Source organism: Gobius niger (assembly GCF_951799975.1).
Source record: "Gobius niger genome assembly, chromosome: 2".
NCBI classification, from domain to species: domain Eukaryota; kingdom Metazoa; phylum Chordata; class Actinopteri; order Gobiiformes; family Gobiidae; genus Gobius; species Gobius niger.
Genome location: NC_136853.1, coordinates 13,875,778 through 13,889,447, shown reverse-complemented (window position 1 = coordinate 13,889,447; position 13,670 = coordinate 13,875,778). Strand labels below are relative to the sequence as shown.

The 13,670-nt window shown below is 42.2% G+C and overlaps 1 protein-coding gene across 3 annotated transcripts in view; it reads right to left on the bottom strand.

Annotated features, from left to right (window-relative positions):
• Positions 1 to 1,651: 1,651 nt before the first annotated feature.
• palm2akap2 (PALM2 and AKAP2 fusion) overlaps positions 1,652 to 13,670 on the bottom strand; it is an 87,248-nt gene continuing 75,229 nt past the window's right edge. For 2 of the 3 annotated variants that reach the window (XM_079582558.1, XM_079582559.1), the window contains 8 exons: positions 9,624 to 9,809; positions 8,992 to 9,312; positions 8,778 to 8,876; positions 8,570 to 8,671; positions 6,477 to 7,806; positions 4,910 to 5,091; positions 4,165 to 4,203; positions 1,652 to 2,818 (listed from right to left, as the gene is read on the bottom strand). In XM_079582558.1, coding sequence (XP_079438684.1) covers positions 2,681 to 2,818; positions 4,165 to 4,203; positions 4,910 to 5,091; positions 6,477 to 7,806; positions 8,570 to 8,671; positions 8,778 to 8,876; positions 8,992 to 9,312; positions 9,624 to 9,809 — 2,397 coding nt within the window. In that variant the 3' untranslated portion in view covers positions 1,652 to 2,680. The remainder of the gene's footprint in view (positions 2,819 to 4,164; positions 4,204 to 4,909; positions 5,092 to 6,476; positions 7,807 to 8,569; positions 8,672 to 8,777; positions 8,877 to 8,991; positions 9,313 to 9,623; positions 9,810 to 13,670) is intronic. The other variant, XM_079582560.1, reaches the window with a different exon arrangement.

Here is a 13,670-nt window from a genome sequence, read left to right as displayed (position 1 = left end):
GGTCTGACTGCACTCTGCCAAATTCACCAACACGCAAAACCGAAACTGAAGGATTTAGGCAAACAAGGAAGGAACAAACAGCCAATCTATACTTGTTCCTCTTTCGAGAAGGACTGGCCTCGTTGCTTCTGCTGTGGTCTGGAGGCCCCTTGTGGCAGTGCGCTCCAAGGAATGGGAGCCATTTATTTAGGCTACCCCTAAAATGGAAAATAGCTTACTAATAGATACTAACTTTTAATTTCCTTTAAAATAAATAGATAAAAATGAATACTACTACTACTACTACTACTACTACTACTACTACTACTACTACTACTACTAATATTTATTCAGTGCTGGCCTTACGCTTCATTGGCCAAAGTTCTGCCAGTGACAATGGATGTTATTAACGCTCACATACTATGATTGGTCAAACTTACGGAACCTCATATTTGATACAATATGGTGCAAACAAAGATCAGACCTAGAGCTGAAGCTGCGCTGAAGCAGTGATCCATATCTAAAACACAGTAGCCACATGTTTCTTAAAAAGTTGTTTTTTGTTTAATGAGAAAATATCCATAATTAATAGCAGGTGTACAAGTGTGAGCCTAATATGTGCATAAAATAACAAAGCAGATTATGCGAATACAAGTGGTTAACACACAAACAAAGGTTACACTCTTAAGGATAATTGCTTCAACACATGTTGTTGTGATCATTTCCTTCCATTGGTGATGCTTCTATTTGGAGAAAATCAGACAGCAATAAAAAGAAATATATAAATAAACTCATCTCTGCATCACAAATTCAAACATCCGATCACAAGAAAACATCTTGCATACAGTTCATCTTAAAAGTCATTTGTCACCCAATAGAGTTGGTTTTCTGCAACCACTGTAACACGAAAGCTATTTGCAAAAGTCAAGGAACATTAAAACAAAGTTGATGCCAAACATTGGTATCCCATTCTTAAGTTGTGTAAGTAAATGTCTAGAGTAGACTATTATTATTACTGCAAAACATTTCTTGTTATGGAACAAGCCTGGACAACTGAGAGATTAACTCACTGTCAGTTGTCAGTGTAACATTTTAGGTCCAATTTCTCACTTTCTAAAACAAACCAAGCACTTGGAATTCAAATAAACCATTGTATCGCCGATGAAAATAAAAATTTAATCTCAGCATCCAGCACTAAAATGACTAAAATGTTGCATAAATACTTTAAACTTAAAAATTCCTTTTTTTCTTCAGGGGTTCTTTGTAGTTTCAGAAATTTTGAGTGAATCCTGTCAAAATAAATAGGCTACGTATAAAATGACTTTCAATGGGGTGCTTAGTTCCACATATATTTTTTTCCCCCCAGAGTTTATCTGGACATTTCTATCTCACCGCTGCATCGCTAAAGGACACTTAGAACAAGCAAAAGTGGCGGACAATCCAAATGGTGACCTTTGGTTTGAAGAACACAATCTCAAAGGCTCCTAATAATCCCCCAAAACCATTCGTCGTCAGTGGTTCAGAAATATTGTCATTATCAACTCATATTTGTCACATCGACAAAGCTTAACTGAAGTGAGTGTCAAACCAGGGGAAACCTCACTTACTGAATCCACTTCCATTCAGGCGTCTCTGCGGCCTAAGGTCCAATTCTTAAAAGACAAAACAGAAAACAAAGCACAACTTTCTTTGCATCATTTTGCCTACACTACAGGCTTATAGTTAAACGTACACAATCAGCGCGTCTTAAGCTTCAAACTAAGGCTAACGTAAAGAAAGTGATTATCACAATAAAAAAAAAGGTTTTTGGTATGACAAGTTTCACCAAAATATCCCTCCTTAAACGTAAGCAAGCGTAGCCATATCAAATAGACAATCCCACACTGGTATAGTACAAGAACAAGTGTTTACATCAGAATGTGCTCTTCCAGCTCTTCCAGAACGGCTTCGTGAAACTGCTCTTCCACAAAGCTGCATCTCCAGCAAAGCTAAAATTGATTAAGTGTAAAAAAGAAAACAAAAAAACACCTCAGTCCTGGAATCAATGTACATGACGATTAAGAACAATATATATCCCACTTTTTTCTTTGTTAGACATTGTCCCAAACCTCTTGTCCAAGCCTATGTTCCCAAATCCTACCAAAATTGGCGGATTGAATAAAAATGTCATATTTGCTTTGCATGTCAACACTCCTTTTCACTCAATTGAATGGATTGTGTCTTGTCTGTGCCGTCTGCTAATTCCTAAACACTCAATAGCTCTCCCTCTTTTCTCACTTTAACAAAAATATCTTATCTAACATTATAAAAAATGTATAGGAAATTGATGTCACTGCAAAGCAACCTCTCCTAACCACTATTAGGCATGGCAACCATAATAATCTCATAGCAAGACATCCTATGAACAATGTGTCATTCAGCGTCACCAATTGCTAGATAAGGGGAAAAAACATGATAAAATACTCCCAAATCAACTTTCCAACATGTCCCTTCGGCACATCTTTCAACATTGCATTTTAAATAGAGTCCCAATCAATTTGTAACATACTGGTTCTCTTCCTCGCGCTCACAAGTCAATGCGTTTCCACAATGCTGTGAGTGAAATAAATACTGCTTTGCTCCCATCTCAATCCTTCAATGCTTTCTTCCTTTGAGTCCTGTGTTCTTGAGTCAAAAGTGGTCAATGAACCAAAAAAACGTTTCACTCCTCTTCTTCTTCTTCTTCCTCCTCTTCTTCCTCCTCCTCCTCCTCCTCCACCTCGGGACCGGTGTAGATACCAGCCTCCCATCTGACGGCCATGTCGCTCTTTCTCCTGGTCACACGAGTCGCTTCCAGAACCTACAGTGCATGGTAGGGTGAAAAAAAGAAAATACATGAAAATACATAATTATAATATGTGCCTTTGTTCCCATTAAAACCCAATTACACAAACCATGTCAGTGCATGCACAAGGATGGCCCGATAGTGTGACTCTGGTTACACCAACTGAAGACAAGTGGCATGCTTTGAGGATTTGATTCAACACACACACACACATACAGAAGTATACTTAATGTTTAAAATTCTTCAGATGGCGCTCTGGGTCTTTATTTTTTAATTGCAGCTTATTTAAATTTGACATTAATAATGCATTTAAAGCAGAACTAAGTAACTCATGCCCCTAGAGGCCATAAGCGCCACTGCAGGTGTCATAGCATGTCACGTTATTTTCATTAACTGTCCGTGAGAGTAAATACTACGCTGACAGAAAAGACAAAGGGACAGAGGGATATTGTACACTGCGCCACAACCCAATTACACAATAGAGATATATTTTTTCACTCAAACTTGGCTGTACACACTGCTAAAGTGGCGCTAGCCCACAGTTAGCTTCGCCCATTAGCCTGTTAGCTTCTTCTTCGTGATTCCATTAGTGTGTATTGCGCCTCTGGGTCGGAGGCAGGGAAATTGCAAGGGTTTTCTTTCACCGGGGGAGATGAAAGACTCCCCAATCATCCCATTAACACTTTAATGGGATGACCCCCAGAGGGACTACGAAATGGATTTATTAAGGTAAACAAGTTACTTAGTTCTTTAAGATTAAGTATTTTTGTTTGCTTTACACCAAGTTTAGGCACAATTTAAGTCTATTTAAACCCTTTTTAGATCCAGTTTAGTCTTGATTTGATATTGATCTAGAGCTGGGGGGTAGTTGGAAGATCAAATACAGTATTCTATGAGCTGGTAGTACTTGGTGTGAGAAGTTTGAGAACCAGTTCAGACACAAATAATGCTATCGCGAGACAAACATGAAACATCACCAAATCAAAAATCATTTGTTTCACCCAAATTATTCTCATAATCTAATAATTGACCATAATTAATCCTCCCACATTATGACACTTTTAAGATACTATATAAAATGTATATGAGGGTAGTAATGCTGTTTTGTTGCTGCATATTGTTGTGTACAAAAAGCAGGTCAAAGGTCACACCAAATTGATGGATAAGCTCATGCAGCACCAACACCACGGAGCACAAAGTGACACACAGACCTGGGATCAGATATACGATTTATTCAATGTTATTTAGCAAACATTTCGTGAATTCTCTGGTAGATTTGTCTCAATAATATCTGATCCCCGTCTGTGAGCAGAGCACAGTTCACAGTGCAGAGTGCAGACACGTATTGGGTGTGGAGATACCTCATGAGTCACCTCACTGGCCAGCAGCAAGCGGGCGTACTGACCGCGCAGCAGGGGGGGAGGCAACAATACAGTCAACACAAACGTCATTGACAATCACAGAAGCAGCAATGACAGAAACGTTGACTATACAGCATTTACAAGAGAACTGGCTTTCTTTTTGTTGCATATTTTGTGCAATGCTTTTTAATTAAGTCTTGAACGCTACCACTTCATGAAAAGGTCCGGCATAAAAGGATGTGGACAAAGGAGAAATCCCCAACGATTTTCATTTCCTGTGTCCGTCTGGGAATTTCCCTTTTGGTGATATTTGCTTCTACCAAAGGCAGGTCAAGTTCAGCTGGCAGTTTCTAATGCCACAAAGTCGCATGAGCACATGTACAACTTTAGCTTACAATAAGTGTATAATACCGTGGTCTTATATGAAATATTATACAAATGAAGTGATGATGTCTTTATTTAACAATAGCTTGTATGTCTGTTCGAGCCTCATCCTTGCCGTGTTCCCTTTATTTTTTTGAGCATAACACTTTATTTTACACTACCCTTGATACATTGTACCTGCCACATTAAGCACAATGTGATGTGTTATGTAACAATGTGTAATAACTTGTACCAATAAAGTGTTACCATAAGAGTAATCAGTGTGGATTTTTTTTTGTCCAAAAGAAAAGAGAAATAATGAAAGGAGTCTGAAAACTTTCTGCACCCACTATTCTTCTGAGGATGGGAGAAAAATACGTACTTGTGAATCCTCCATCTTCTCCCTCCTCTTGACCTTGTGCGTTTCGTAGTCCTCCATGAGCGTCTGCATGAAGTTTTTAGGTCGTGATGACCCGGAGGAGTCCTCACTGCCAGCGTCAGACAGAGCTCCTTCAGAAGGGGAGGGCGAGACCGGCGGAGCGGGGCGGACTTTCTCAATCTTCCCTGCAACAGCGCAATAGAAAGGCAAATAAATGAAGCAATTCCAAAGCTGGAGTTACACTGAGCATTTGATTATTTACAGACTTTGGATAAGCGAATAGACGTCGCAGTAAGTGATCTCCAACAATACGCAGAGGCCTAATTTAATATTTTGTGACGTTGGTAATAATTTGCGCTGCTTAAGGGGCATGGTGACGTAGTGGTTAGTGCTCATGCTTCACAGCACGAAGGTCCCGGGTTCGATCCCCGGCCGGAAAACACATGTACAATAGATTACAGGTGTTTCGGAAACACATCCGGAGATGGGTCCCTGGGTGCCTGACTACGCTGGCTGCCCACTGCTCCAACTGGTTGCCCCAGCGGTATAGAGGATGGGTCAAATTTCCCTATGGGGATCAATAAAGTATAACTTAAAGGGATATTTCAGGATTTTATGACATAGGGCCTCATTTCTTAGTTATCCAGAGTGTTGTTGATTTCTGGAGATTTTTTTCTTGATTTCATGCTTATATTTGAAGAGCTTAGTGGCACTAAGCTAGTGCTAGGCTAGTGCATTTCTATGGTATCGGCTAGCCTGCATTAAAAACTGATCCACTCCACAGTGCACCTGATGCATATCACTTATAACACCAGACTAACCATATAAATAGAATCATGTTTGAAATATAACTGACCTTTTATCACAGGAATTACCGCATTTTGAGGTGCGTAGCTTACAACCACGAAGCTGATGCTGCTCAAATATAAGTTATTTCAAATGCAAAATAGTTACAATGATTCTATTAACACAGACATTTATATGGTTAGTCTGGCGTTATAAGTGATTTGCCTCAGGTGCACTGTGGAGTGGCTCAGTTTTTAATGCAGGCTAGCTGATACCATAGAAATACACTAGCCTAGCACCTCTAAGCTCTTAATAAAATATAAAATATAAAATATAAGAGCTGCATGAATTTAAGAAAAAAATATCTCCAGAAATCAACATCACTCTGGAAAACTAGGAAATGAGGCACTATGTCAAAAATCCTGAAATATTCCTTTAACTTAACTTAACTTGACATCACAGACTTCAAGATATGAATGAAACGTAACAGTGATTTTGTTTCACTCATGCATACATTCAGTCTGTCACAAACACTTGCCCCCATCCCCCACATGCACCGCCTAATGTCATGAGGTGGTCCTTCTCTATGTTTTCAGAGCTTCCCTAGAATCATTCTGATCATTTCAGGACTCAAATTGCTTCCACTACAAATAATTTCTTACTGATTGCTGGCAGCAATTGTTTTAAGCTATAGCTATTCTACTTCATCGACCCGGGGTGAGCGGAAGGTGCGCCAGGGGGTTTTGTCTGTTTTATAAAGCTCATTTTGTCATAACTGCTTTACCTGGTGCTGTCTTGGCCGTCAGCGTGAGCCTGGTTGGCAGACTGTTACTCTTCATCTTATCTGCAGGAGTTATGGTGGTCTTCCTCACTCCTGTCCTCCTTGGCTCATTACCATTAATATTGCTCCCACTGCTCGGCCTCACAACCACCATGGGTTTATTCTCCCTTTGCTTCTTCAGCTCCTCCTCCCTCTGCTGCGCCGCTCTGATCTCCTCCTCGATCATGGACAGGGTGCGCTGTTTTTTGGACCGCAGACGGAACGGACCGCTGGCTGGCTCCACCTCGGGACCTTTTGTCGTGGTCGCCGTGCTGCGCAGCTCTGCCGCCTCCGAGTATTTGCTGAAGTAGCTGAACTCCGGCTTGTCTGGACTGGGCGGTGAGGGTGGACGGTAAACTGGAGTCGGTCTCGACACTTGCGGTCCCGGGGCAGGGGCGGGGGCGGGGGCCATGGCAGGGGTAGACGCCGCAAGGGCTCTCGCATAAGAAGACTGGATTTTTATTCGCGGGCCGCCATCTTTGGGACGCGCTGGTGGGGGTGAGACGGGCTGAGAGGGCGGCGGCGATGGGGTGTGGAGCGTTTCCAAAGGTTTCTCCTGCACTTTGACGTCCGGGCTGGAGCACACGGACGATTGGACACTGTTGCTCGAAGACACTGGCAATGGGCTGCTTGACAAGGGCTGTTTTGTGGCAGGTGGAGACGCGGGGGCGCTGGAGTCAGAAAAAGATGGCTGCCAGTCGTTGCCAGTCTGAGCGGCTAACGCGTTCTGAATGGCGTTCTCCACGAGCACGCCGGCGTGGTACTCCAAATCGTCTTCTGTGAGGCTGCCGCCGTTTTGTCCGTTGACGGGCGTGGTGGGCTGGGGCGTCGGAGGGGAGACAGGAGTCATAGGTTGGGGTGTGGGGGGTAGTGAGGCCCCACTGTCGGAAACATTATCCAGGCTGAAAATGGTGGTGTCTTGGGAGCGGACGGATAACTCGTCCAAGCCTGAGTCTGACTCGTCAGGGTGAAAGCTGGACTGAAAATGCGCCTTTGCCTCCTCGTCTTCGCGCAGGATGGTCATGACGGCTCGAGCGCAAGTGAAGTCACCGCCGATCCCCTCGTCCGACCAGGTCACGTGACTCTCCCCGCTCTCGGTGATGATGTCGCTGCTCCCGGTGCTGGCCCTGGATTTGGAGAAGGGTTTGGCTGAGTAGATCTGAGGAGCGACGTCCTTCTTGGTGTCCTGAAGGAACTGCTTTCGGGCCGACGAGAAATCGATTTGCTCCTCTACGATGTCGTCCTTTCTGGTGGGGTCGAAGCTTACGGCGGTGGGTTGGCCCAACACTTCAGGCTGTGACAAGAAAATGGGAAACATTTCTATTACATATTAAAACATTTTGCAATATAAAGGATACGTTAGTTTAGATGCCGATACTTATAGCCGATTTTATGCCAAAATGATAGATTTTCCAGAAATTACCATTTCACTGATCAAATACCGAACTAGTTTAATGTCTGCTATTGTTCATGCCAAGAGCAGCTTTAATACTGTCTGTGGAGGACTGCAAGTCCAATGACCTTTTCAAGTGAATATTTACATTAAGATTTGGTTATATTCACTTGAAAAGATGAGAAAGGATATATTTAATCTATTTGATACCTTCATTTTGCCTTTTGCATTAAAGCAGAAGGTTGGCCATGTGGTTTTGCGTCTTTTTTACTTTTGTTTTCATTCACACTGTGTAACAGACTGGTACTGAAAGGATATCAATATCGGATTGGATAAAGCAAAAAGAGTGAATTACAAACAATCACAGTCCTGCCTTGACCGCCCACACTATAGTGTTCTCTACAGCTTATGCCGAAGAGTATTTGGCAAATAAAGGTCTGTACAAAACCCTAAGATAATTCAAACCTGAGTTTGAGCATGGCAATATAACAATGATTACATTCTCTCACTTGAACAATAGCGTTGCCAAAATGTACAGCTACGTAGGTGAAGCGAGTTTAGTCCTGCATCAAGCAAAGGCAATTAACCATGACTATAATTATCCCGATGGAGACCACCACCCTCAAGAACCTACAGTATATATGTAGACGTATGATCGTCGCACCTGTGTGTATGTGTAGGTGTGATTCTGCTTCTGCTGCTTCCTCTCTTGGTATTTTTTCAGAGATTCAAGCTGTTCTGCGTCGAGCTGTTCCTCCAAGGGAACCTTCCATTAGACAAAGAAAACATCACATTACAGATCTTCAAAATATCAATCAAAGTGTTGGAAATAGCATGGATCTCATCTAAAGTCACTAGATTCCATTGTATACCTCTTGGGGCGGGTTCCACCAGCGCTGGGCGATACCTGGGTTTTTCCTCACAGCCTGGTCTTTGATCAGCTCCTGTCGCTCACGCTCCAACTCCTGCACCTGAGGTAAGCCAAAGCACAGATCATTGGCAACAAATCAGAAATGCATGCAGGGATCACAAAGGTTCTTGAGGCTGAACCATGACATTTTAATACATTTTGCAGCAGCTGTTTACCTCCTCTGTGGGCCGCCTCCTCGTCACCCTGACCGGCTGTTCATCCCCGGGAGTGAAGAGCTTGGCAGGCTTCTTCTCTTCATAAAAAGACCTCAGTTCAAACTTTGGCTTGCTTTGGCTGTAGTCGTCCTGAGCGTGCCCGTTGGTGTGGATAGGAGAGTGTTGCTCGTGTGTGAACGTGGTGTGCACGTGCCCCTCCGCAGTGACTATGGAGGAGGAGGTGAAGCCATCCGTGCGAGTCGCTTTGTGGTGCTCGGATGCGTCTCCGTTGGTTGGTGCTTCGGAGGCAGCGTCTAACACCTGGTCCAAGTAACAGATCTCCTACACAAACAAAATGATTAGAATTATGAGCCACTCTGAGCTGTTAAAGCAGTGCAACCTATAATGTCATATGATAATAAATATAGCAAACTGTCAAAGGGAAACTCTATTAATCTTCTTTGTTTGTACTCTCATTGTTACTCCTTCTCCAAGTCTATTGCTTCCCACCTGCACCTAAACACTGATGTATCTTCTTTTGTGAATTGGATGATCTTAGAAGCGATCATCCGTATTACAATCTAAATGGTAATACATTTAGATTCTCTCATTTTAGACATGGATTGTTTCTCTGCAATGACAAAAGCGCTTACCTGCACTACATCACTGTACGTGTGATTATTGGGGGTGCTGAGGCGGCCATGTTGGATCTGCTGGCTCTCCAGTTCCATGGTGGCAGAGCTGTCAGTGATGAAGCTGACTGAGTCCTGGAAACTAACGCTTTTCAAGGCTCGCTCTCTGGGGACGGGTTCAGTCACATCCTCATCCAGCCACGATTTCTGAAGGAAAAGGAAAGAAACAACATGTGTTACTTGAAACTGAACAGAAAGATGTGAACGCTGACTAAAACAGAAATAAGGAAAAAGACAGAATATATTTTGAACAGAAGTATTTTCAACTTACATCTGCTCTGTCTGTGCATTGACATTGCACCAATGTTCAATATTACTGTTTAAGCGTCTGTCCACCACTAGAAGGCGCCAATAAACAGGAAACAGCCTCTACTGTAATACTCGGCATAAATGATCTACTCTTGGTTACATATAATATGTTTTAAGTTTTGTGAAGTAAAACAGTAGATCACAATTAATGCTTGATTGTAAATAAAAAGTAAAATGCACAATATTTATGAAAATACACATAGAAACTACTATGTTTTGTTGGGTGACAACACAACATCCTAAAGGTTGAAAATGAGGCTAGTAAAAAGTGGTTGCTCTGTGGTTGAATCAGTGAGTAGGTCAAATAATTGCATATCATGTTTGGGGTTATATTTATATATACAAAAAAATATTAGCATATTATCCGTGCTCACACAAGAAGAAAACTAAAATAGCCCATACATCTCCATCGAGAAGATGGCTCCTGACTAGATGACATATTTGGGTTGAACAGTTTAAAAATAGTGCTGCTTGTGTTGGAAATGAAATGAATTGAAGCTTTCAGCGACAGACTTTGTGCTTGTGCAAAAGGTGCATTCCAAAAATACTGCAAAGTCAATACACACTGTTTTTTTTCTTTATGGGGCTGCGTGACTGACGCTGGACCAGGGCCAATGACAAAACCTGTTCTGGCCTCTGGTTTTACTGCCTGCATTCATTATGGCTCTTTTCAAAGGATCTGTTTACTTGTATAAAGAGTTGTTGACCTGACTCTTTGTAGCCTGTGAAAGTGTGCTCTGGGAGTTAATGAGCGTCACTTGAGTGAAATGGCTCAGTGTCCAACTGAAAACACCACATAACACCTTCAGAACATGATGAGATTGCTCAGGTCAGACAGTGTCCACAACTACAACACCGATGACATTTTACACAAGTGATCTATAGAGAGGAAAAACTGTATTGGTAGTAGCATTATTACGTCTTCAGTTCTGGTTTTCTCTTTTCTCAATGCGTGTTACTGGAACTTCCCCATTCCCTACCCTCTGCTCCTATCCTTTCCCAGCAGTTTCCTCCCGGAGCATTTGAGTTCGGACACACACAGCGGCCAGTGAAGTGGTCACATGGAGGATTACTGTGCCCTGCCCTCACTTGGCTCTTCTTGGCTCAAGCACCCGAATCTCCTCCACTCTCCTCCTGTGACTCCCTTCTATTTAGACTTAAGATAATTGTCCAGAACACTCCCTTGGGGCTTGTCGAGGGCCCAGCTGACTCGTCACATGGGAGTAAGTGACTTTACAGTGACATACTCTCATAGGAACAGCAGTGAAAGCAAAGATAAGATATTGTATAGAAGAATTAACTCACTATAAAAAGTTATCTTATACCATTCCAGAGAAAGTGTGACTCTGAGTTCAGTGAGTAGATCTATATCTAAGCGGTGTCCTGAGAAAGTGCAGCAGGCATGAGCATTTTCTGAATTGTTGGGGTTTAAAAATCTAGTCCAAGGTAACATGACCAGTATCTGAAAAACAGAAACCCATTTAAGAGCCATGATGTCGTTACAATTTTTTTAGAATGATGAATAAAGCCGTATTTGATCAGAGAATCACTTTCTAAAACAGTTTAATATTAATGCTACAACAATATTAATCTACAGCGGGTGATAGGTCAAATATAACCTTGTTTTTACTGCCATGCATTCTTTTCGAAAACTACAAAGGCCAATTTTAATAATTCCAGAGGTTTTTGTTAGTTTGTCAATCATTTTCTACTTAATAGAAAATGATATCTTTCATTTTATACAAATAAGAAATGTAGATATAGAAGTAGATAATTTAAATATAGATAGAAAGGTACTTTAATGATCCTTTACAGGGAATAATTACCGGTACACTGTTGCAGCAGCTCATACAACACATTCAGTAATGGATCTACCATTCACACACGTTACATCAGTATAATGGAGAATCATGTGCTTCCCAAACATCCCGGACAGCGCGGGGAGGGGGGGGGGTGGGGGGGGGGGGGGTGGGGGAGAAGGGAAAGGGGGATGTATCCTGTTCCTGCCTGAAGAAAACGGTACAGCAGGAATGTCTCATATGTAGCATTCATCTCCCACACGTGCGCGCGCAGACCTCATGCGTGTGCATGTGATGTGAAAGCCCTGCATGTGAGCGGAGCTGCTTTGTGTGGAGCGCCGAGCCTCCAGTAGAGGTGGACTCACATTCCAAGCATAACTGGACTTTTCAACACTGGTGTGGATGGACACTGCACATGCACGATGCAAACACTGTAGGTGGACACTGGACCAAAACACTGGACCAAAGCTGAATGAACGTAGAGTTAATTTTCCTTTTTCTCTAATTGCTAATAATTGGGTGGTTATAAGTTGGGCTGTATTTAGTCCAATTGAAAAAATATGTGTAAAATACTGTTCATGCTTGTATATGTCTTTTTTTTTCTCAGACTGGGCTATAGCTGATCTTTGACTGAAAAAGGTTGATGACCACTGATGCGGGTTCTTTATCAAAAACATGCACATAATTGTGATTCACGTCTTTTTGATTGATCATTGATGTATTCTCTGGCAAGAAATGGCTCATCAAGAGGCCGTCTGTTTCTGTTCACGATATAATCCAATATTAGAGAGCACACAATATTAGATTATCAAATGAAACATACAGCACTATTCTAGAGGTGACTAAGAGAGCTGTCATCTAAAATTTTGTTTAGTTTAGTTCTGGAAGTACATTTTGCATTCATTTTCTAAGTTCTTTTAACTTAAAGAGCCAGTGTGTAAATTATGTGGTGGGTTGTTGGGATCCATAACAAACAACAGTGCCATGAAGCTATTAATACTAAACATGCACAGAATACGAACACAGTTGACTAAACCCTTTAGAAGATTAGGTTTGTATTGATTACTAAACCTAGTGGAAATGACAGCAGGTTAGCCTCTGCTACATCCCAGCATGGGGGATTTGTGTCCAAAGCTGGGATTAGTTTTTTTTCCAAACATCCATACTGCTGGTTGTGTTACAGCATAAAGCCCTGGTATTATGTTGGGGTTCAGATAAGACCACTATACTCCAGGCTTCCCCCCCAGGATTTATGGCTAGACATGACACAAAGATGATAAGTGGTCACAGTCAAAGCTATCAAGAGTCCATCTCAAGACATAATGACTAAAACCCTAAATTGTGTTGAATTTTTGGAGCCGGGTCCCAACTCATTCCCAACCCATCTGGAAATACTTACTGAAATGCACAAAGATGACAGACAAAGTGGCTGCATGCCTTAGACGTGGGGGGTGAGCTTGAAGCTACAAGAAGTTGAACTAAATGACCAATGACCCGACGAGAAGCGAGATATTACACTGACCACACGAAAAGTCCCCGTCTGGGTTGAACTGTTCTGATCTGGAGTAGCTGCAGATGGTCAGGTCTAGGTTCAGCAACACTATGAGCCCAAAGAATAACATCAGCTGACGACCTGAACATCCTGAATAACCAGGTTATTACATCAATGAGTTTCTTCTTCCCTGATGGCACGGGCATATTCAAAGATGACAATGCCAGATTTTTTGGGCTCATGTTGTGAAAGAGGAGTTCAGGGGTCATGAGACGCATTGGCCGCCACAGCGTCCATTTCGTAACCTTATTGAGAATCTTTAGGACCACAGGCTTTGCACAGTGGTCACACTCTCTATCATCAATACACAATCTTGGAGAAAAATGAACGCAACACTGGATCTTTGGA